At 34.6% G+C, this 23,811-nt stretch overlaps 1 protein-coding gene across 1 annotated transcript in view; it reads left to right on the forward strand.

Annotated features, from left to right (window-relative positions):
- Nucleotides 1–23,811, forward strand: part of kcnk10a (potassium channel, subfamily K, member 10a) — a 54,704-nt gene that overhangs the window by 19,609 nt on the left and 11,284 nt on the right. Inside the window, exons 3-4 of the mRNA NM_001318375.2 lie at nt 14,991–15,108; nt 18,351–18,511. Of these exons, the coding sequence (NP_001305304.1) occupies nt 14,991–15,108; nt 18,351–18,511 (279 nt within the window). The remainder of the gene's footprint in view (nt 1–14,990; nt 15,109–18,350; nt 18,512–23,811) is intronic.

Below are 23,811 nucleotides of genomic sequence, written 5' to 3' on the forward strand. Positions count from 1 at the left end.
TTTCCTTCAACACATTCATCATTACTTTTGCCTGTGCAAGTTTTTTGCGCGCGCTTGAGCGCGAAGGCATCTATTTTCAGGTGCAAGATGCCACTTTGGGCGGCACCAGCACACTCTGCCACACCTGTGGCTATGTTCCTGCTACAATAATAATAACAACAACAACGACAAAATAATAACAAAAAATAATAATAATAAGACAGGCCTACTTTGACGTTGCAATAAAAAAGTATTAATTATCAAATAAATATTTACAATAGGCTAAAGGCATATATTTAATTAAAATAGGAGAAAATCCAATAGAAACAAATGGTACCATTTATTATAGCCCCATGCAGGGTCCATTGTGTTCTTACAACCATTAAATAACTAAGTAAATAATAATAATAACAATACTAATAATAATAGGCCTAATAATAATAATAATAATAATAATAATAATAATAATAATAATAATAATAATAATAATAATAATATTAAATTATTATTTTATACAGAGTAGGCTATTATTTAGGCCTACAATAGCTCTGAAACAATCATGTAAACCAGGTGCTGCTCGGAAATGGCTATCTTTGCTCTGCATCAGGTGCACAGCAGCAAGAAGCTTGGCAGTGAAATATGACCTTATTTTAATGACAAATGTCTAAGAATACTGCTGATTTACGTTTTTATTTAATTTATACATACGTAATGAATGTAAGCCTGCTAACTGTGTGTGGTTCAAATGATAGAATATGTAAACTTTGTTTATATATATAATTAAATAATAATAATTAAAAGCCTGCGTGTAAGGCTTTTATTTTGAGGTTGACGTCACGAGCGCAGATTTGGTTAACCAATTAGAGGAAAGTGGGCGTTTCAGCACTGCCTACATGTGTAAAATGAATTTTAAAGTCGTTTATCCGTTTTCCTACCCTAAACCAAAAAAAACGAAAATCCAGCCAAAATCTCGTTTTTTCGTTTTCTCGTGAGCAAAAGAAAAACGGAAAAACGGCCGTTTTCTCCATTTCCTTTATTCCGTTTGAAAATGGAAAACAAATGAACAAAACGTACACGGACCGTACACGGACCATATTTTGACTTATTATTTCGTTTTGGTTTTGTGTTTGTTTTAATATTTCGTTTTAAGTTAATAAGCAGAATAACAGATGAGTTTCCGTTTTTTCTGCCTACAGAATAAACAGAAAAACGAAATATTCATCGTTTTTCTGATGTTTCGTTTTCCGTAATAAAAGGAATAATCAAATGAACGGATGATACACGGACCAACAAATAATAACTTGACTTCTAGTTGATTATTTGGTATCAGATGTGGCTAATATTAAAGGCAAAGGCATCTAGGTTACGCTTATTTTACCAAAATAAAATATGATCATGCCTTGACTTTTAATTATTTAATTAGGACAGTAAGCTCTGACTTTGCTTAGATAAAAGTCTTGTCACTTAACAGAAATAATGTCCAGTATAGAATATAAAGTCATGGTGCAGTTGAAAAATAATATTGTGTATGCCTAATAAGGTTCACATTTGGTGACTGGGCTGGCCAATCCTAAATCAGCTTGACCTTCTTTGCTTTCAGGAACTTTGATGTAGAGGCTGAAGTATGAGAAAGAGTGCTATCTTGCTAAAGAATTTGTCTCTTCTCTGGTTTGTAATGTAATGGGCAGCTCAAACGTCTTGATAACCTCAGGCGATTGATCTTGCCATCCACTTTGCAAATGTCTTGTATACCCCATTCTAAATGTAACCCCAAACCATGATTTTTCCTTTACCAAACTTGACTGATCTTTTTAAGAATCTTGGGTCCATGCGGGTTCCAATAGGTATTTTGCAATATTTGTGATGATTGGGAGTTTAACAGATAAAGGCGATTGTTCTGCAAAGTAAAAGCTTAACCCTTTAAAAAACAAACAAGCAAACAAACATCTGAACCAACTAATCAGGGTCTTGAAACTCTTAAAGAACTTACTTCTAGGCAATTGTGTTGGAGCTAAACTCTGCAGCACAATGGCTGTCCACAGGCAGGACTGTACACCACTAATCTGAAATCAATATCAAATCAGTACCGTACATTGGTGGCAATAGTGTCAACAAACTCTGCAAGGTCTGCAGAGACAAAAGGAAAAGAAAAAGAGCCTCTGGTGCCATTTCTGCAAAAATGAAATGCTGAATTGAAGTTTCCCTGGGAGTTTGTTTTTATGATGTGGCAAGTTGTGTTAGTAACATCAGATGTGTTCAAGTGACTTTGTTTACGACTCATGATTACGACTTTGTGGTGGCGTTTATGTGAAAGCCCAGAGAAGTATAACAAAAGCATATTTAGTTCTAATAAAGCAGTGTTTCAGGCAAAGTCTTTGTTGTACATTTTAAACTCTTTGTAAATGAAATGTCTGGTAAGCAGTGCTTCTATTTCAAAAGGCTAGTTAGAAAATAAAATCTGATTAATTACTCATCCTCATGTTGTTCAAATCCACTGAGACCTTTGTTCATCTTTGAAACACAAATGAAGATTTTTTTTTAATTAAATCTAAGAGCTCTCTTATCATTAATAGACACCAACAGTCACAAAATATTCAAAGCCCAACAAAGCAACCATATGGCCAAAAATAAAACCCAGTGAAAAACAACTTTGTTCATTTATTTCTTCTGCATCATAAAGTATATCAGCATGTGGCAATATGATGCTTGCATGTTGTACTGCTTAATCTAATGGCAATATGTCATACTGCATATTTAGTAAATGTGCACCCTGACAACCTGACGCAAGACAAAAGATGTAGTTTAGTTTTGTTTTGTTTTTGGCACACAAAAGTCTTCTTGGAACTGCAGGATTAAAGCTGAACCACTGAAGTCACAAGAACGTTTTGACAAAGTTTTCCATTTTTACTCTGGACTTTGAAAGTCTCGAGACTTTTAGTTGCTGAGGGACCTCTTCGATTTTAATATAAAATATCTTAATTGGTTTTCTGCATAGAAATGAATACCTCCTGAGGGCATTGGAATGACACGAGGGTGAATAATCATCAACAGATTTTAAATTTGTGGACAAACTAACCCTTTAATGCTCTATTCGCTACTGGCTTACATGGTTCAGAACTTGTAGAACTGTGCATCGATGGATTTGCTCTTCAGTGTCTGGACTCTCAGCATTGAATATTAAACCACCATGAACTGAACTAAACAGAACTGCATTAAAACTCTAAAAAACTGAACTGACACTGTTCAAATCACTATAATCTTCTATGTGAAGCTTAATAGACAATCTACATTGTAAAAGCACTATACAAATAAAAGTGAATTATTGTGTTTACTGTAAACTCCACTGTAAACTTAACCTGTCATGTTAACAAAAGCAAAAATAAGATCTTTAATCTTATTTAATTAAGCATTAGTTCTGTTTTAGCTTACTAATAATACAATTTCAGACAACAAAAATGTCACTGGTTCTAGTCCTTACCAAGCCAGTCAACGTTTTGTGCGGAGTTTACATGTTCTCCTTGCACATTCTCGTTGCGCTCCCAGGTTTCCTCTCACCATCCAAAAACATGCAACTTAAGTTAATTGACTAAACCAAATCGGCACCATAGACATGCTCCTAGTAAGTAATTATCTCTTAAGAGCAATCACTATCTTTTCATTAGCTACTACAGCAGGGGAGTTCTTGGGACCCACCTGAGCTCAAACTCCCCTCTTGCCTTGCAAACAGGAGGTAGCCCCTGCGCTCGAGGACCTTATGAGCTCAGGGCTCTCTGCCAGGACAGCATGCCAAACAAGCTTTATAATCAATCATCAGCTTAATGTAAACTCTTGAATTAAAAGATTAAATGCAGGATGCAATAAATATATTGGGTTTGGACAATTGAAGCTTATGTGATGTGCAAGCACTTTTTTTAACATGACTAATTGTCTTGCTGTCTGCCTGGTGAATTTACATATTCAAAACTGAAGACAAATTAGTCACTGATAGATTGTCAGCTTTCGGAACAATGTTCATATGGCTCAAAAAGCTGCACTGCTCTGTCACTGTCTAACTCTTCTGCTGGATTCATTATTCTCTCAGTGAGTCACAACACCAGAAACAGAAGATCAGCTGTAATAATTCTAACTATATTAAATGCCTAAATGTGTTGAGTTGTCACTATAGTTTTGGTGTTTATGATTTTGGCAGTGTTGTAAAGTTACAAACTACAAATACTCCAATACTATAATTGAGTAGTTTTCTCAGGAATTGTAATTTACTAAGTAGTTTTAAAAATGTAGACTTTTACTCTATTATTTTCTTTAACCTGCAGTCAGTACTTTATTTATTTCTTGTCTAAGGTGATTGCCCAAAGTAGAAAAATCAGTCTTGTGATTCCAGTCCAATCAGTTTACACATAGAAAGTAAATCCCTTTATAAATGCAGCAATACTTTTGAAATCGTTAAACATGTCTAAGAAGATGTCCAAAGTGTTTACACACATTGACCCAGAGACTTTTTATAGACTGCATTTCACTGATAAGAAAATTACGAATGTCAACTGTATCACTAAATAGCCTTAAACAATCACTAAATGGAACAAATAAAGAATGAACTCCCCTCTTGTAAGAAGGACCAAACATAGAATGGAAGGAAGGACCAGCTGAACAAAGGAAGGAAGGACTGAAATAATGATGGAAGGAAAGACCAAATGAATAAAGGAAGGATTCAAGGAAAGACTGAACAAACTAAGGAATGAATGAATGAATAAATGAATGAATGAACAAAGGACTTAATGGAGGAAGGAACAACAATATGAACAAATGAATAAGTGAACGAATAAAGGGAGGAAATAAGGAAGGAACAAATGAATGAAGAAAAGAACAAGCAAATATAGGAAGATCGCTAAATGTACTACAGAATGATAATTTTACACATCCCTGCACAAACTGCATGTAAACACTTCAACTTTTCACAGCGTAATACTCACTTCTCACTACTCTTGAGTTCTTTTAAAAGGACTACGTTTTACCTATACCTTGAGTAATATTTACAACAGATACTTTTACTCTACTTGAAATACATTTTTTGGAAAGTAATGATACTTTTACTTGAGTATGATTTTTCAGTTCTCAGTATTTTGGTTCTGAAATGGTAAGGATATTACACCTAGGAAGTTAGATTACAGGCCCAGAAGCTACTTTGATAAATGTGTGGCGATGAACATGCAGCTCTGCTGATAAAGAGCAATCAAGACTTAAAAGCATCTACTGGGGAATCTTGAGTCATTTTTGCACTAATGGGGCTCCATCAGGAGTATAGTCAGGGGAAAATGTAAGGCCCGCCTATCTCAATGTTCTCTGGAATGTCTGAGGCGTGGAGGTTAAAAACCATAATTGAATCAATAACCTGAAACCCTAATTTAATTTAGAACCAGCAGCATTTGAAAGCTTTGTAACAAAGCACCATTTCAGAATAGCACGGTCTTGCTGACTCTGTAAGAGCTTGCGCGAGCTGGAAATGACAGTGGCTTTGTGTCCGCTTCTGCCTTTATTTCAGCTGGAAAATGCAAGACAAAGACAAATGTAAAACAGATCTGCTGCAAACGATGTAACTTTTGGTATTGCTGATTATAAATGCTGCAAAGCATTGATGATTCAGGCTAGCGTGTGGATTAGCTAAGCTGTTGCATTCGCTCTGCTCAGGCTGTGAGCCGTGTAAATGCACTGCAGTCTGACAATGATGTAACTGGAGGTGAAAAATTTGAAGGAATGCCAAAGCACTTCCTTGAGTTGAGGACGAGATAGAGCATGTGCACTAATGCTTGTACATTAACTCTTGAAAGGTGTTTGCAGCTAAAATTGCCAGGAAGTGTTCACGCATTAGTTTACAACACCTTGTCTGACTGGTCTACAGCTCTAGGAATTGCTTTTGCATTTGTTTAAATGTTGTACCTCCAGTTACATAACTCTACTTGGCAGGAAAGGAAGGGAAATGTTCCAGTGCATTTGCCATTATACTTTCCACATCTCTTATTCTGGCAAAAAATGCATAGCATTTTGAAGAGGGATTACAAAACCTGTCAAGGAATGTACTATAACAAGTCACATTTCAGTGGTTTTGAAAATATAACACCCTCTATAAATATCACAATGAGGTAATTTAATAGGGCTGGGTGATTAATCCAAGGAATTTTCATGTAGATTTCACATGCTTTTATATGAAGCAGCATTTACTACACACAAACTCACCCTTAATCAATGAAAGCAGTTAAATTCTGTTTCTTCTATTTAATCTTCTGTTTACTGTTTTTAATCTTCAGAATTCTGTTTATAATGCGATGCTATGGGAATTTCTTCTTCTTATTTTGGTGTTTCTGCATTAGAACACCCTCTGGTGTTCAGAGGAGATTTACTGCTAATCATACCACCTTAATTTGCTTAATTTACCATTTCAGTGGCATTGCTTGCTGTAGAAATTGGGAATTTCCAAAAGTGCCAGCCAATCAGATTGCTTTATGCAAATACCCCAGCTCAGGCAGTAGCCGATTGCGGACTAATTTCATTGGCTGACGCTGCTATGATGATAGAGTAAGCCTCAATCGGGTCAGACATCCCTACAACAAGCATTGACGCTGAAGCCCCATGTGAATTAGGCATCGGTATTTAAGACTGTGAATATGGCCTCTGAATGACTGCGAATTTTCCTACATGTTATTGACAGAGCTTTTCAGTAATCAGATCACAATTCAGTGTATTGAAATATTTTATTTTGTCAAGTTCTACATGACTTTTACTGCAGCACTCACTGTGATGCATGAGTACTAATAAATAAATCTATGTTATGTGGCATTCGAGCCAGCAGGAAAGTAAACAAATCAATTACGCCTTAGAGTAAAACACAGGCAAAGGGATTTATTTTAGAGAAAAATAACACTTTTTATACATGTTTTATAAATGAAGAAGAGATGACACTGTAAGGCATTCTTAACAATAAAATTTATTTTTAAGAGAGTATTTAAATCATTAAATATGGCAAAATGCCTTTTTGTTACTATACATTTGGCACCCATATACATGTATCTATGGCCTATAAAATAGAATGCATAATGAAAGTTAAGACTACACAATATCTGCTTGATTTTGGCTTGATCTGTCGGATGCATAAACAAAAAACAGAGGTCAGTTTGCAAGAATGAAGTTAAGTGAGCATTGTCAAGTATGTATTAATAATTAAAATGGGTCCTTTTGCATTTGATCCTTCCAAGTGTACACACAGATTGTGAGTGAGGAGTGAGAGCACACACAAAGAACATTGACCAGTCATTGCTCTCCAGGGGCCAAGGAGCAGCAGGGGGTTAGGTGCCCTGCTCAAGCTGGGAATCAAATGCCCGAGAGAGTGCTGTTCATTCACTCCCCACTTTTAATTCCTGTAGGTACTGGGAAATGAGACTATGACCCTTTGTCACAAATACAACTTTGTAACCATTAAACCACAACCGCACCAATAGTGGTAAATCAATTGTTTTCGATTTTGTATAGTATGTCATAGTGGACAGCAACTTAACCCTGCATCACTTCATGATATCCCAACAAAAACACTAGAATGTATGTTATTTTTAGATCCTTTACAACAACCTGATTTCAGAAAAGATGATATGAAATAGAGATGATAATGACCCTGTGGATTCATGCAGTTGAGGAAAGGTTTGTGAAGCAAAGGCAAAAACACTCCTGCCTTTATGATGTTTCCTCAAGTTTAGTTTATTTAAAACTTGATTTTGCTTCCTAATAACATTGGCCACCTTCATTTCCAACCCAAGCTCATTCTCAAAATGTAGTCCCGCGGACATTTCTGGAGACCGTGATTTATGTAGCCGGAGATGCGTATGGCTGCATTTAATTTTTTTTAAGCAAACGCTAAGGGGTGGTATATATGACGCTGTTCCTTTTCACGCTCGCTCGCCCACCTCTGTGTGGAGGGCTTTTCTGTGTATGTTGGCGGAGTTGAGATGCACAGAGGAGCTGACCGCGATGAGGATGACTGGGTTCGAGTCTGGGGAAGAGCTTTTTCCAGAAATCAGGTTAGAAAAAAACAGAATCCAAAAAATTAAGTGAACGAGTTCATAACAGGGTGAGAATGTGGTGAAATCTGAAAACGTGGTAAAAATCAAATGAGTGCTTTTCTTTTTCTGGACGACTTTTGTAAATCGTTGCTTGGGTTTAGGGAAGCAAGTGGGCGGGCGGGTCAATCGGTAAAACTGGTTAGGTTTAGGGAAGGAGGATAAGGGTGGGTCGGCTGATTGGCTTGTCGCCCAGTCAATTATTCAGTCAGACAGACAGATGGTTACTGGACAGCAGCCGCCGGTGGGTTTACGCGAGAACAGTGCATATGATGTTCAAGAGATGTTCGAGATGCGAAAAAGCACACACGGTGGCCTCTCACGGATTCGGAAAACAAAAACTGCACAAATACTTACCTCCCTGGACGTATTTTGGTGGTCTCCAGAAACGTCCACGTGACTACGTTTTCAGAATCACCCTGGGTTGTTCATTTCACATCATGTTGGATTCCATGGGGTTGGCCTAGCCTGTTTTAAGTCTTATCTTACTGACAGAATGTTTGTGGTTAAATTGGGGGAAAACTTGACAGTGCCAGCTCTATTAAAATGTGTTCATCAAGGTTATCAAGGGTCTATTTTATGCCTCATTTCCACTGAGTGGTAAGGTTCAGTTAGGTATGGTACGGTACGGGACATCTTTGTCAGGCTTGTGTCTCCACTACCAAAGGGTACCAATGGTACCCTTTAGGTAGGCATGTGGCACAACAAAAAGTTGCAGTCGGTGTCGCCCTATTGGAAAAAGGGTTGGAAGTAGGGGTGGAAAGGCGGGAACTTCAAGGCGAAGATAACTGTTGTGAAAAGCTGTGGTTATTTATAATGCATCCATAATCATCTAATAGGGAAGATCATGGAGCTAATGTGGTGCCAGCCGTGCTGATCATAAGCACATGATCTTTTCAAAACTAGTTTATAAATAAACGGCACTGTGTATAAATGTTTATTACTAACCTTTCTATGAACAATGTTTTATTACAGCTGTAGATTAATGATAATCTATGTAAAATGTAGCCTACTGTAATTTCTGCAATTATATAAAATGAATAAATAAATTCAACATATAAGAACACACACAGACCCTTACAGTCTACGATATGTAACCAATTACAGAAAAACTACACACAGCATACCTTTAGTCCTTATCTGAGTCCAAAAACAACTCAAAACATATAGTCCAGTCAGTGCAAACCCCTCATATGTGTCTTTAGTCTTTACCAGTACATGTAACCTAAAAAGTAATTCCATCATTCTGAGTTCATAATAGTCTAAACCAGGGGTCACCAATCCTGGTCCTGGAGGGCCGGTGTCCCTGCAGGGTTTATCTCCAACTTGCCTCAACACACCTGCCTGGATGTTTCAAGTATACCAAGTAAGAGCTTGATTAGCTTGTTCAGGTGTGTTTGATTAGGGTTGAAGCTAAAATCTGCAGGACACCGGCCCTCGAGGAACAAGTTTGGTGACCACTGGTCTAAACGATGATGATAATAATTAAACATGGCAGTTTGTTTATTGTTTAGGTTGCTGAAAGAATCATTTGCTCCTTTGTTTTTCGCACATCACTCTCAAGTTTGTGCATTATGGTGTAATGTCTCAGCTGGGTATTTAAAAGTGATGCTTCCAGTGTGACACATCTCTGTAAACAAATAGCATTCAGCAACCCATCTAGCTCCACCATTTGGTACACTTTTGATCCTTTGGAAATTAAGGGTACCAAAAAGTGGTATGGTATGGTTCACTTTTTGGTACCTTTTGACAGTTGAAACAAACATAAAAGCATACCGAAATGTACCACTCAGTGGAAACAGGCTAAAAGTTCCCTTATTCTTTTCACCTTGTTGAAAATATATTTAGGGATAAAAATATGGGTGTATTGTCTGATGCTTATTTTAAATTTTTCAAGCAAATTCATTTTGTGATAAAGCTGAGACTTATAGCTGCTGCTGAAATCAGCTTCCAGAAATGATCAGATGTGCTCCAACATTAGGCACATTCAAATCAAGACTGAAAACACATCTGTTTAGCTGTGCCTTTACTGAATGAACACTGTGCTGCGTCCGACAGATTGCACTATTATGCTTTTCTCTTCTTTTTCATTCTTTTATATCACATTTTACCTGTTTTTATGCTTTTTTTAAACTCATTTTTATTATTTGTTTTTTTTTTATTTAACTTGTTTCTTTTATTCTTGTCTATGGAAAGCACTTTGAATTGCCACTGTGTATGAAATGTGCTATATAAATAAACTTGCCTTGCCTTGCCTATAGCAAAATTTAAGTACCTTCTATCTTTTAGGGACTTAAAGACAGTAATTAATTGTATTTTTTTCCCCTCCAAGATTCTTGTATGTGAATTGATTCACTAAACTGATTTCATAATTTCAACCTGATCATGAATCAGTTTTACTACTTTTAGTGATGCATTAGGGTAAGGAATATTATAATTCAAAATCAGAATAATGTTGGTTAATGGTAACTAGTTGGTTTGTTTAAAAGTGCTTAACATGTAAACAACATACAGGTTTTGCAAAAGTATAAAGAAACAGCTATTTATTAATGATATTAAGTGATAAGACAATTGTATTGATATAAAAGCTTGTGAAAAGGTTTGTTACTCCCATCACTATAGCTCAGACTACACAATATCAGCCCAGTTTTGCCATGATCAATTTTATATACTTTAATTTCTTGTTAGATGTTGCTGTTATTCATAAATAAAAATAGGAGATCAAATTGAATAAGAAAAATCAATAATTTTCATTCTCATATAGCATGTCATCGGTGAAAGCTGCGGACATTTGATGACATCCTCACAAAATCATAGCTAGAATTGATTTATTTACTCATTTTGGTTCTACTGAGTCAATGACCACAGAATTGTTTTGATTTTGAACTCTATCATTTAATGTTAAAAGTTTGAAAGCTTTCAGACATCCGTACACCTGTTCTGTGCTGTTAAAAAAGATTTGTGTCGCTTTTAAAATCAAGTTTGCACCACTTTAAAAAAGTGGTAAAACGTCTCTTAGTAGGAGATTAAGACACTTACAAGTTGCTCTGATATACAGATGGAGTAAGATGTTATTCAAATCAATTCAAGAGTGTTGCCGAGACAGATGGAATGCAAATTTGTGCTTTTCCTGCAGTCTGTGTTGAGGTAAAACTCATTTGCACAAAAATAGTTAAAACCATACATTTTAAAAAAAGAATTGAGCTCCTCAAACATCCCCCAACAATAGGACAGTAGTTTCCATTCTTGGACTGAGAATGAAATCTTCAGCTGATTAATTGGAAAGATACAAACGATTGAATCGGCTATTTTAGTTTCTTTTCACCCCCAATCAATTATTGATTATTCACAAATCTCAAAATCCCTTTCTGTCAAATTTTCATTCTATTCTCTTGGCTCAAGCTTGTCATTACGCGTGCAGTCTAGACCGACAGACTCTGAATCTGCCCTTGTCTTCCTGCCCTTCAGCTGCCCACATGCTCGTTAGTCACACCTGAGCCGCTTCCTGTTGATCTCGCTGTAGTACTTCCATCTGCTCTGCAGGCTTCCTGTTGGGCTGAGTGACCTGTTTCTGATCCGCACTCTCTGTTCCTCTCTATTAATGATACATCTGATCATCACAGGTTCATTATTGCTGGACAGCTCATATGGATCATGTGCTCAGTAGGATGCCTTGACCATCACAATATGTCAGAAACTACAGTCTGCCTGTCAGAGGAGGAGCTATTAACTGTTTCATCTTTTCAGAATTCTTTCAGGCATTGGTAGGTTGTGTTAAATTGATCATTTCATTTCAATATTTAATGTAATAAATTCACCTTTATTTATATTGCGCTTTTACAATGAGGATTGTGTCAAAGCAGCTTAACATAGAAGATTATAGAGAATTGAAACGGTGTCAGTTCAGTTTTCAGAGTTTAGGTTTAGTTTAGTTCAGTTCAGTGTGATTTAAATTTTACTACTGAAAATCCAACTACTGAAGAGCAAATCTATTGAAGCACAACTCCACACATCCCAAATCAAGCAAGCCAGTGGCGACAGTGGCGAAGAAAAAAACTTCACCGATTGACGAAAGTGAAGGAAAATAATTGTGTAAATTTTTGATAAATTTAAAGGCCATTGTACATAGCGACAAAAGGCACTTCATTGGATTTTGTCAGATCAGTGTGTTGCCCCCACTGGGTTCTGTTAGAGTTTGTTTTCAGACATACTGAATCTGCATTTGTCCGGTAGTAGAATGTCTGAGAAATTAAATGCTGCTATGATTTGGAATTAGGCAGTTGGACATTGAGACCAAACTTGCTGTAGGGTTTTGACCATCCGATTGATGAGTGTGACGTCATGCGAAGCAGCTTCCAGGTCCAAGTGCTCTATCAAACTGTATGGGGAGACTCAACAAATGGCAATAATAAATGTTTACAAAGCGCTGTAATACTTGTGAAAATCATGATTGCAATATATATATATATATATATATATATATATATATATATATATATGTACAGTTGAAGTCAGAATTGTTAGCACCCCTGAATTACTAGCCCCCTGTTTATTTTTTTCCCCAATTTCTGTTTAACTGAGAGAAATTTTTTCAACACATTTTCAAAACATAATAGTTTTAATAACTAATTTCTAATTGCTGATTTATTTTATTTTTGCCATGATGACAGTAAATTATATTTTACTAGATCTTTTTTAAGACACTTCTATACAGCTTAAAGTGACATTTAAAAGCTTAACTAGGTTAATTAGGTTAACTAGGCAGGTTAGGGTAATTAGGCAAGGAATTGTATAACAATGGCTTGCTCTGTAGACTATCAAAAAATTGCATAAATGGGCTAATAATTTTGACCTTAAAATGGCTTTTAAAAAATGAAAACTGCTTTTATTCTAGCTGAAATAAAACAAATACAACTTTCTCCAGAAAAAAAAAAATATATATATATATATATTATCAGACATACTGTGAAAATGTCCTTGCTCTGTTAAACATCATTTGGGAAATATTTAAAAAAGAAAAAAAAAGTCAAAGGGGGCAAATAAATCTGACTTCAACTGTATATATATATATATATATATATATATATATATATATATATATATATATATATATATATATATATATATATATATATATATATATATATATATATATAGTTGAAACCAGAAGTTTACGTCCACTCAAAAAAAAAAAAAAAAAAAAAAAAAACAGGAAATGTATGTAAACATTTTGATTTTCTACAAATTAAAAAAAAAAAAAAAGACTCTCTCATTATTCTGGCATTTGGCAAATGTAAATGAATTAGGTAATCCTAACAGACCTAAAATAGAAAACGTTTAGTATGAATAATCATCAGACATAAAATAAAAAAAAAACAAAAAAAAAAAAACTCTTTTTTAGAATGGACTTAAACTTCTGGTTTCAACTATATATAAATATATAAATAAATAAATAAATAAATAAATATATATATATATATATATATATATATATATATATATATATATATATATATATATATATATATATATATATATATATATATATATATATCCTTGCCTAATATCCGATGACCATAAGAAAGTGATACAAGTCTAGAGACTGTTGTGTACACCATGATTTTATATAAAATTCACCTTAATGTGTGATATGACAAAAAAGTTGCCATAAACAAATATTTTCTCAATTAAAATGAGAAGCGGCTTGGACCTAGAAACAGTATACCATACGTAACCGATACATCACGACAAAAGTGGATAATGTAAACCTGAGATTACACAGTTTTGGCACAAGATCACCTTGTGGTTAGGAAATTTAAAAATTTAAATTTAAAAAAATTTTTGCTAAAAAAAAAAAAAAGTCATTGGTTTTGCTCAAGAATTTTTATTTTTTATTTTATTTTATTATTATTTTTTTTTTATTTAGAGCAGCATACAAGGGTAGAGCTTGCATTTATTTTGCATATGAACCATTTTGGGCATCTACCATTGTAAATTTTGTTGGAATATTCACTGTTTTATGAATACACCAGAGTATCATTACAAAACTTTGGATGTCTCTTCTGCACTATGAGCTCCTAAAGGTACTTAAAACATTAAGGGCAGCGCTGCAATGTGGGAGAAAAATGGCATACAGTGCTCAGCATAATTGAGTACTCTGCATTTTGAAAATGAATATTTGTATCCATTTCTCAGTAAAAACAGGCAAGGTATTTTGGCGCATTTAGACAAATCTGATTTATTAAACATGTATTTATTAAAAGGATATTTTAGTCATTAAACACATTTAGAAATTGAAAGATAATACAATTAAATAGAAATATATATATATAGCTTCCTAATAAACATATGAATTTAAAACATGTGAAGGGTGTACTTATAGATGCTGAGCACTGTAAATAAAATGATAATACAATAGTTAAAAGCTTTTAGTCCCACTTTGTACCAAGTGCCCTTAATTACTATGTAATTACATTTAAATGAACTGTTTGGTACAATACACTTACTTATTGTGTACATACGTTATTACATTGTACTTATATTGTATATATTGTATTGTACAACTGTCTGTAAATATAGGGGTAAATGCATTTAATTCTTTAATATTTCCATATGTTTGATTTTATGTGTAATGTAAAGTGAAGTAAAAACTACAGAAGATATATTGTTCAAATCCCTAAACTGTTCTACTCTTTTCATTAGTTCATTTTTAATGCTTTCAACTACAGAATATACAGCTTTTAAAGTTTAATTTTGTTGCTAAAGTCATTAGTTATTTTTTGTGTGGCCTGAGACCCAATTGTATTTTCATTACCACATTAAAAGAGCTGTCACTGAACTAGACTATTAATCATTTTTAAGATGTGCTGCTCAGGCAATGACCTAAACTCCCGTCTTATCTCTTTCCAGCATTCTGTAGATGCAGTGAACGCTGGAGTCAGTCCTATTGGAGACACCTCCTATAACTCCAGTCACTGGGACTTAGGGAGTTCCTTTTTCTTCGCTGGAACTGTGATAACAACAATAGGTAACACACCTCTATACCATTTAAACATTTCAAACTCCTACCATAAGGAACAAGATTTTTATATGGCTCCAAAGCACATTAAAATGCACAACTGAAGCCAAATACGAGGCATTTGCTTGTGTCATACATTTATGGTCTCAATTTCAGTCAATATGCCAGACCCCACAACCACCATCAATCATTATTTTCTCCTTCAGACCCATTTATATCCCATGTGTGAAACTGCTTGCTTCTGCTGTCAATCCCAATGAAACTACTGATGCTTTCAGAGCAATTTATTGATTTTAGATACATTTTATGGGCACAGTGAGATCTAATAAATGATGAGATCAAGTCTGTAAATAATACATATGAAACACACCACCATAGTGCATGTATAGGGAGGCAGTATTTCACTGCCATTGTAGCATTCCATTGGAGGTTTGATGTAGTACACTTGAAGTCCATAAGCTGCTCGCTGTGTTACCTGACAGAGCCTGTGATTGATTACTTAAAGAAGCTGTTGTGCAATACAGGTTAGCATTAAATGCTGACAGGACTCTCAGTGTCATTTCTTATTGGCTCAGCCGTCCAGCGGCCAGTGCGCAAAGGAATGAACAAGATTAGTTTTTACACTTCAGTTGTTATACCTTTGAACGCCCTCTCAATAGTCACATTCTGATCCACAGAGACTATAGGTGGTAATTTCTTACAAGCGTTAAACCTGCATATCTGGCTGAAATGAAAGAGATAGTTCATTTTAATATGAAAACTTGCTGTTAATTTACTCACTCTCAGGCTTCTGCAGTAAAACATTAATTAAGATTTTGAGTTGAAATGTGGTCCTTGGTGATTAATTAAATGCAAAACAGTGGCTGTAAGCACTTTTAGAGTTAAACAAACATATACAAATTAGGCTTGGCTGGTATCCACATTTTGATATTATCAAACTTCCACCCTATTTTACCTTAGTATATTATATTACCGTGAATATTAAAAAAAATAATTATGATGTAAGGCTCGGACAGCCAAACTGGTGGCATGTGCCTAAACCATTCAGAAACTGAGTCCCAAACACTAATACTGAAATATTAACAAAATAAGATGCACAACAATCTTTACTTTTATTAGCAACTAATAGCAGTTTATAAAAAAGTGCCAATACAACAGTCAAACTGAATTAAATTAACATAAAGATCCAGGGGTGCGTTTCCCAAACAACGACATAACTTGTGCCTGACCTATCATAGTATAATGCATCATTTGGGAAAAGTATGATGTAGTGAAGAGTGTTTCCCAAAACCGTATTTGCTCTATTGCAGATCCACTGATTAAACCACGTTAGTTGTAACGTAAAGCCTCCATAATGACGATCTAAACAGGGTGGAGTAACAACTTCTTTAAAGAAATACCCTAGGACTTTTTTTGTGCAAGTTTTATTGTTATACACACACACATTTTTTTTTTTTTAATTCAATATTAGTTTTGGTAAAAACATGCACTCATTGTTAATTTCGTTAATTAAAATGTATTTGAATGGCATATATAGAGCCCATGTTTCCTTTACAAATAATATTAACAATATTCAATATTCTATTCTAAAACATAAAAGCCACTTACAAAAAGCTAACACTTATTCTAATATCATAGATAAATCATCAAAATTATATATTATATAAGCTATTCATTAAGAAATATATATATATATATATATATATATATATATATATATATATATATATATATATATATATATATATATATATATATATATATATATATATACATATATATAAACCGCTGTAGAAATGTCCTAGCATATTGGCCTAATGCAACAGTATACATTTCTTAATAAATAGCTTATGCTACTATAAATTAAAACTGTTATGTATGCTACATATTTTTGTTTTCATGAGCTTTGGAGACATAACGTAGATTCCACTTTCCATAGGTCACCCACCTTTCATCATAAGCCACGGCTATGTTCAAAATGCTAATAATTATTTCAAAGTGCACTATGAAGAGAACACAGTTGTCAATATGAAGATTGCAGTTGGCTCACAAAATGAGATACAAACCGTAGGAGACGCATGATTTTATAGTTAACAGAGTTCAAATGCAAAGAAATAAACAGTAATTTAACCCCTTTAATAACCCCCATTTAGCCCCGCTACATATGTTATTCATAATTTCATATACACATATTCATAATTTGTTCTATCATTATAAAGATAACCATGTAAAGACTATAAATGAGTAGGACTTCTCTTCTCCTGAATCCCCAGGTCTGTTTGCAGACACAGTGTTCTCTTGCCCTGTCTATCTTTAACCATTAGCCCTGCCGATAATCTGGAGGATTGTAAACATAGGCGAACACAGCAGCACAGATAATAGGCAATGTGTCTGAATGGTAACAAACTCAACTGATAAAAGACAAAATCCGCCATCCTCCAATTCTCGTACAGCTCAAAAATACTCGTTACAAACCAACAGCTTTGCTGTATTGGCCCTGACAGCATCGCAGAGAAACACATGCAACAAACCCTGTGAATCATGTAAACAATCACATAACGTTACGACCCTTCATGATAGACAAAATACTGCTTGCCGTACGTGGACACACGTCTCACCCAGTCATCAGGTGTCACAGCTTGGCAGGTCTGCCTTGCATTCGTAAAGCACATGCTCTCATGAATAATTAAGAAGCAGGGTCTTCTTATAGGTTAAGAAAACTCCGCTATGAATAATAATGAGAAACTGACTCGTCATCACTCCTCTAGCAGATTCGCCATACAGAACTGATTTTGTTCTCACCCCAAAAATTATTTTAAACCCAGAAGATGAAATTAGCTGACAAAAGCTGAAAATTATCCAGTTTTCCCCACAATTAAAGCTAACAGCTGCTAACATTGTCTTAATTAATGCTCAGCACACACAAGTCTGTTAAAATTTTTTAAAAAGTACTCAATGGTTTTTTGAACCTTTAACAGCAGATTGCATATTTCAGTGAGCTCTCCCTTAAACACAGAGACTGAATATTTGGTCATATTGGATATATATATGGATATCTGGAAAAAATGAAAGATGTTTGTGATGCATTGTTTAGATTTTTTTTTTTTTGTGGTTTGCAAAGCTCATGAACTTAATACCAAGTAAACATCTTTCATATGCCACATTGAATATACTGTGTGTAAGGCGACATACTAATGACACTGTTCTTTCCAGCTGTGTTTATTGACACCTCACTCTCTTGTTTTTCTAAGGTTATGGTAACATTGCTCCAAGCACAGAGGGTGGGAAAATTTTCTGCATCCTTTATGCAATATTTGGCATCCCACTCTTTGGCTTTCTGCTGGCTGGTGTCGGTGATCAACTAGGGACTATTTTTGGGAAGAGCATCGCAAAAGTGGAAAAAATGTTCAGGGTAAGTGAACTGTAGTGCATAGAAACAAAGGCTTTATGCCTGTTAAATATGTGCTTTAATTGATCGGTAGATGAGTGAGACACATTCTCATTTGCAGTGTTTTGGTCTATCTGTTTGTCCATGTTCAACCACTTTTCTAGAGTTCTTTGACAGGAGGGCCTGTGAGTGGGTGTATTTATAGGCTTTTTCTGATTTTCAGATCTAATATTTTTAATTTTAGACAGTGAAAGCACTTCAATAACATCACCTGCGATGCTTTAGAATGAAGTCAGTAGGCAGAGAGTAGGTGGCCATTTGTAATTGTTTGAATGCATTCAAACAAATTATTCAAAGGCAATCTGAGCAAGTGGATTGTCAACTACTTTTTCAACAAATGCTCAAAACATGACAAACTCTGAACATTTCAGATCTCATTTAAACATGAATTTAGTGTTGTTTACTTGTTAAATTGCATCTTAAAGGTGCACTGAAAATGCACTAATACAATATGTTTAAACTGTATGCGGTATGCGACTTAGGTAAGTGCAAAAACATATCCAGAAAATGTTTTGTATGTCCATTTACAGCCCTAGGAATTGGCTGTAGGATGAAATTCTCTAACTTTTTTTTACATGTACATATTAATGAGGTCTGCTTTCATGCTCCTGCTGCTCATGTCAGTTCCTGACGTTCACACAGTGTGATGTTTGCTAAAATATACTCATAAAATTATTCCTGAGTAAATTCCTTGTCACATTAAGTCACGTTAGCATCTGATTGAGGTGAGCAACCAAGTAGCATATTTATGAGTTATGCTTTGTATGTAAAATAGGCTAAAATATAACTCTACCTGACAAAGGGGACTGATCTTGATGTATTTAGATTTGTATTTTGTGGATTTAACACATATGTAAACAAAGGCAGGAATCAGTTTCAACCTCTGCATGAACAGATCATCATACTTTTATGGCCCTATCCGAATGATGACCAAAATTTTGCTTTCTTTTCACTCCGATAAAATCACAGTAAAAGCTGAATGATTAGGCATGACACATAAACATGCATTACAACACTTACTCAACAGTTATATGCGTCCATTGTCTCATTACTAATTTAAACTTCTAATTTCACAATAAACAAATTAAACTAACAGCAGATTAGGGATGTCCCAATCAGGTTTTTTTTTAATTCGAGTCATTTGATTTCGAGTATCTACCGATACCGAAACCCCAACCCGATACTTTTATAATACATGATAAAGAATAAAGAAGAGTGAATAAACAGATCCAGAGTATCCCTTATTTTGTATTTAATTCACAAATATTTAACTAACAGAGCACTTCTGAGGTAGCTTGAACAATCAAGTAATAAATAACATCAATTTTTCACTTTTGGACTTTAGTGCAACTGTAAATACAAACAAAAATCTTACATTAAAACAAATAGCACCTCAACTTAATATACCCGGCAGGCAATCCCAAGATTACATATGTCACAGTTTGCTATGGCAATGTTGTCATCATCAACTTTATAATATCTCCAGACCACAGACATACTGGCGGTTTCCACTTCAAGCTGCTTCAGTGTACTACTTTGTCGACATTTAACCAATAGCATCTCTGCAACAAAGTGATGTCATGCCGCACTTGTTGCTGTTTCTCTGTGAAGTCAGGAAAGAGGTCTAACTCTGTGCCACCACATGTGTAGATGTGTTAGAAAAGTTCTGAGAATATATGAGTCCCGATCGAGAGGTAACAACTGATTCCTATCAAGTCCGAAACCGTGTGATCTGGCTTGATTTCTGATCACGTGATCGGATTTGGACATCCCTACAACAGATACAATTAAACAGACCTTATGCCTCTTCAGTAGGTTCTAAGTAAACATATAATCCATATTCCCCTTATTTAGTGTTGTGATGAACTGTGATGAGATTAGGTGCTGTGTGCCTGTCGCATTACACATTATCAAGAGCTCCTGTCCTGCCTGTCATACTTTCAAAATAAGTAAAAACAATAAGCTGCGTTAAATGTAAGGAATGTAAGGAACTTCTTAAAATGTAAGGAAACACTTGTATCATTGTTGTTATCTCACTATAAAATATTGTGGCCAATCAAATGCTATGAGACCATGCATTTTAATGATCCAGGGCTTCATTTAACAGCCACTGTTATGTTCAGATTCGTGTTTATTATGGCCTTTTGCTCATGTGAAATTTATATAAGGAGGAATTAATGGTGTTTGAGGCTCACAGTATGTCATTTCCATGTACTGAACTCTTGTTATGCAATCATGCCTAGGTGTATTTGTACAGTTTATACATAATTTAACAGTTTCTCATTTTATGTCACCTTTAAAACCAGTGTACACAATGCCAAGAGGTTTATATAAAGTGGGCTCATTTTCTAGACACTTTTGCCTTTTTTTTAGTTTATTTGAAATCAGGAGTGCATTTCCCAAAAAATAACGTGACTCGCAGCTGAACTATGTAGACGAGTGAAAAAAACGATATAGTGACGAGTGTTTCTAAAAAGCCGTAGTTTCTCTGTCGCAGGTCCATCGCTTGAACCATGTTGGTTGTAACGTAAAACGCCCATAATGATGCTGTACCGGGTGGACTAACAACTTCTTTAGAGAAGAACCCCAAAATTTATTTGTGCAAATTATTTTGTTTTACATGCACGCGCTTTATAAAAAAGGAAAAAAGAAAAAACAATTTTAGTTTTGGTAAAAACTCATTTTCCATATTAACTGAAATATATGTAAATTGCACATATAGGGCCAATGTTTCCTTTACAAATATTATTAAGAACATTGCATATTCTATTCTAAATTAACACAAAATCACTTAAAAAAGCTAAAACGTATTCTGACATCATATTTATATCATATTAATAAATAAAAATTTTTTTGGCTATTTATTAAAAAATGAAATTTTATATTTATTATTTATTAAGAAATGAAAAAAAAGCCTACATTAATAATAATAATATTAATAATGATGATAATGATGATGATGATTATAATACTACTACTACTAATAACAATGATAACAATAATAATAATTATTATTATTATTGTTTTTATTATTATTAATATTTTTATTAAGTAGGATATTGTTAATTTTTTTTTTTTTTTTGAAAAGTCTACTTTTACAATTTGACATGCAAACCACTGCAGAAATGTTCTAACCAACAGGTCCATGTCATATACAGTACAAATACAGTACAAATTTCACTTTTAAATAATAGGTCACATATAGCTTTCCCTATGAGGCTGTGTTCCAAATAACATCAATGTTTTCAAAGTGCACTGTGAAGAGAACACAATTGTAAACAGGAATATTGAACTGTTAAAATACTTTAAAAGTAAAATACACCAAAGAGACATGACTTTAATGCATTTTTTTATTTTTAATCATTCCAAGTTTAAATATTAGAATGTTCTAAATGAATAGGCAGGGCTCGAAATGAACTTTTTTACATGGTAGCACCGTTGCTCCCAACTTCAAATATTTAGGAGAGCCAGAAAAATTTTAGGAGCACCAGAAAAAATTTAGGAGCGCCCACCAAAAATGAATGAGCACCATTGCAAATTGTATTTTGAGAGATTTATTTTATTTGAAAACATCATCAATTAGGATTAACAAAAAAAAAACAGAAACAACTATCTAACTGATGCTGAGATGACATTCATATTTGTGTGCAATAATTCCAATATGTATGTCAAATAATTATAGAATATTAATGATGATGAAAATGACAATAATACTAACAATAAACTACATTCCTCATTTCGATACTGCCTTGAATGTGCTTGAATGTAAGTTATCTGCTGTAAAATTCTGTTACTTAATAAAAAATAAATGTATGGTTTGCATCAAACAAAAAATTAACCATTAAAGTTAGACATATTTATTTTTCACAACTGTTTTTATATGCATGTCAATTTAATAAATAATATTTCTGCTACAAAACAAATAAAATAATAAATCATTCAATTCAATGCCGAAAGCTGTAAAGCAGTCATCAGTAACTAAATAGCAAAATAATACACATTTCAAGAAAGAACGGACAAAAGAACGTAAGAAAAGTCTCACTTTTATCACTCTTTAAAAGTTTTGGCTTCAGTTTGTCAATTTAAATGTACAGTCTAGTTATGAGCTGATCTTCATTTTTCTTCATTAGTGGAAAAGCAGACGAGTTGCCGGACCAAAATATGTGCAGGCAGAGCAGGATTCTCGCGATGACTACCAGCGCAAAACCGCTCTTTGTTATAAGCCACGGTGTCAGTGTAAACTTTGTAAAGGCGAGCTTCTTTGGCGATGATATGTACAGTATTAGATTTTACATTTATAGCTTACATTTGCGCTAAACACGCAGTGAATGCAACGCATTGAGATTCGGGTGCTTGATTGATCTCGGCTGGCAGATCAACATTCACCTGATCGCTCTCATCTGCGCCTCAACTTTAGGTGGGGTTTGCAAAACTGCTTTTCACTCTTCAGCCATTTGCATTTCCCACTGTTATTAAAGCTCCCTCCCTGTCATCTGACAGCAGAATGCCTTGAGTGATTACCTGATAATATGAACCAATATAGAGGCAGAAAAGAGCGATTTAGCACGTTTTTAGAAAAAAATCTGCAGTCGCTCAAATGCTCCCAAATATATTATGAGGTCGCATAGATTAATTTTCAAGCACATATGCAACCAAAATGGTCGCAATTTTGAGCCCTGATAGGGCATAGGGGGGATAACTGGGAATAGAACACAGCCAGGAACTATGATTATAACTACAGCTCTAGAGGTGTAGTTGCAAGCGCAGAAGTTTGCGACGCAGTTTGCGAATGTTCATTGGAACAACGGAGTTAGGGAAATGACAAATCAACGAACTATGCTTGTAACGACGGAACTTGCGACCTTAGTTGGCTAACGATGGTTTTGGGAAATGCACCCCTAGATGAGTCATTGTTGAAAGTCAGAGTCACTCTGCTAATTTCGGCCAGACAAAGTTTTCACAGAAAATGGAATACTATATGTACCCATCACAGACTTTAGGTACAGACACAGCTTAAAACATGGCTGTGACTTTTTTTTTTTTTTTTTTTAAACAAATACAACTTACAGTATTATGTTGACTATTCCAATATAATGTTCAACCTAGCCTTAGCATGCCAAGTGAGATGTTTATCATATTTCAAAATGCAAAGTCACTTCTTTCCAAGACTTCCTGGGGGAAGCATTAGTCAGGAGTATCGCAGGCCTTGTTTGTGTTAGGTTAGTCAGATCCTGCACAGCAGAGGCTCGGGTCTAGTAAATAAA

The sequence above is a fragment of the Danio rerio genome, chromosome 20 (assembly GCF_052040795.2).
Source record: "Danio rerio strain M-AB ecotype USA chromosome 20, GRCz13ab, whole genome shotgun sequence".
Lineage (NCBI taxonomy): Eukaryota > Metazoa > Chordata > Actinopteri > Cypriniformes > Danionidae > Danio > Danio rerio.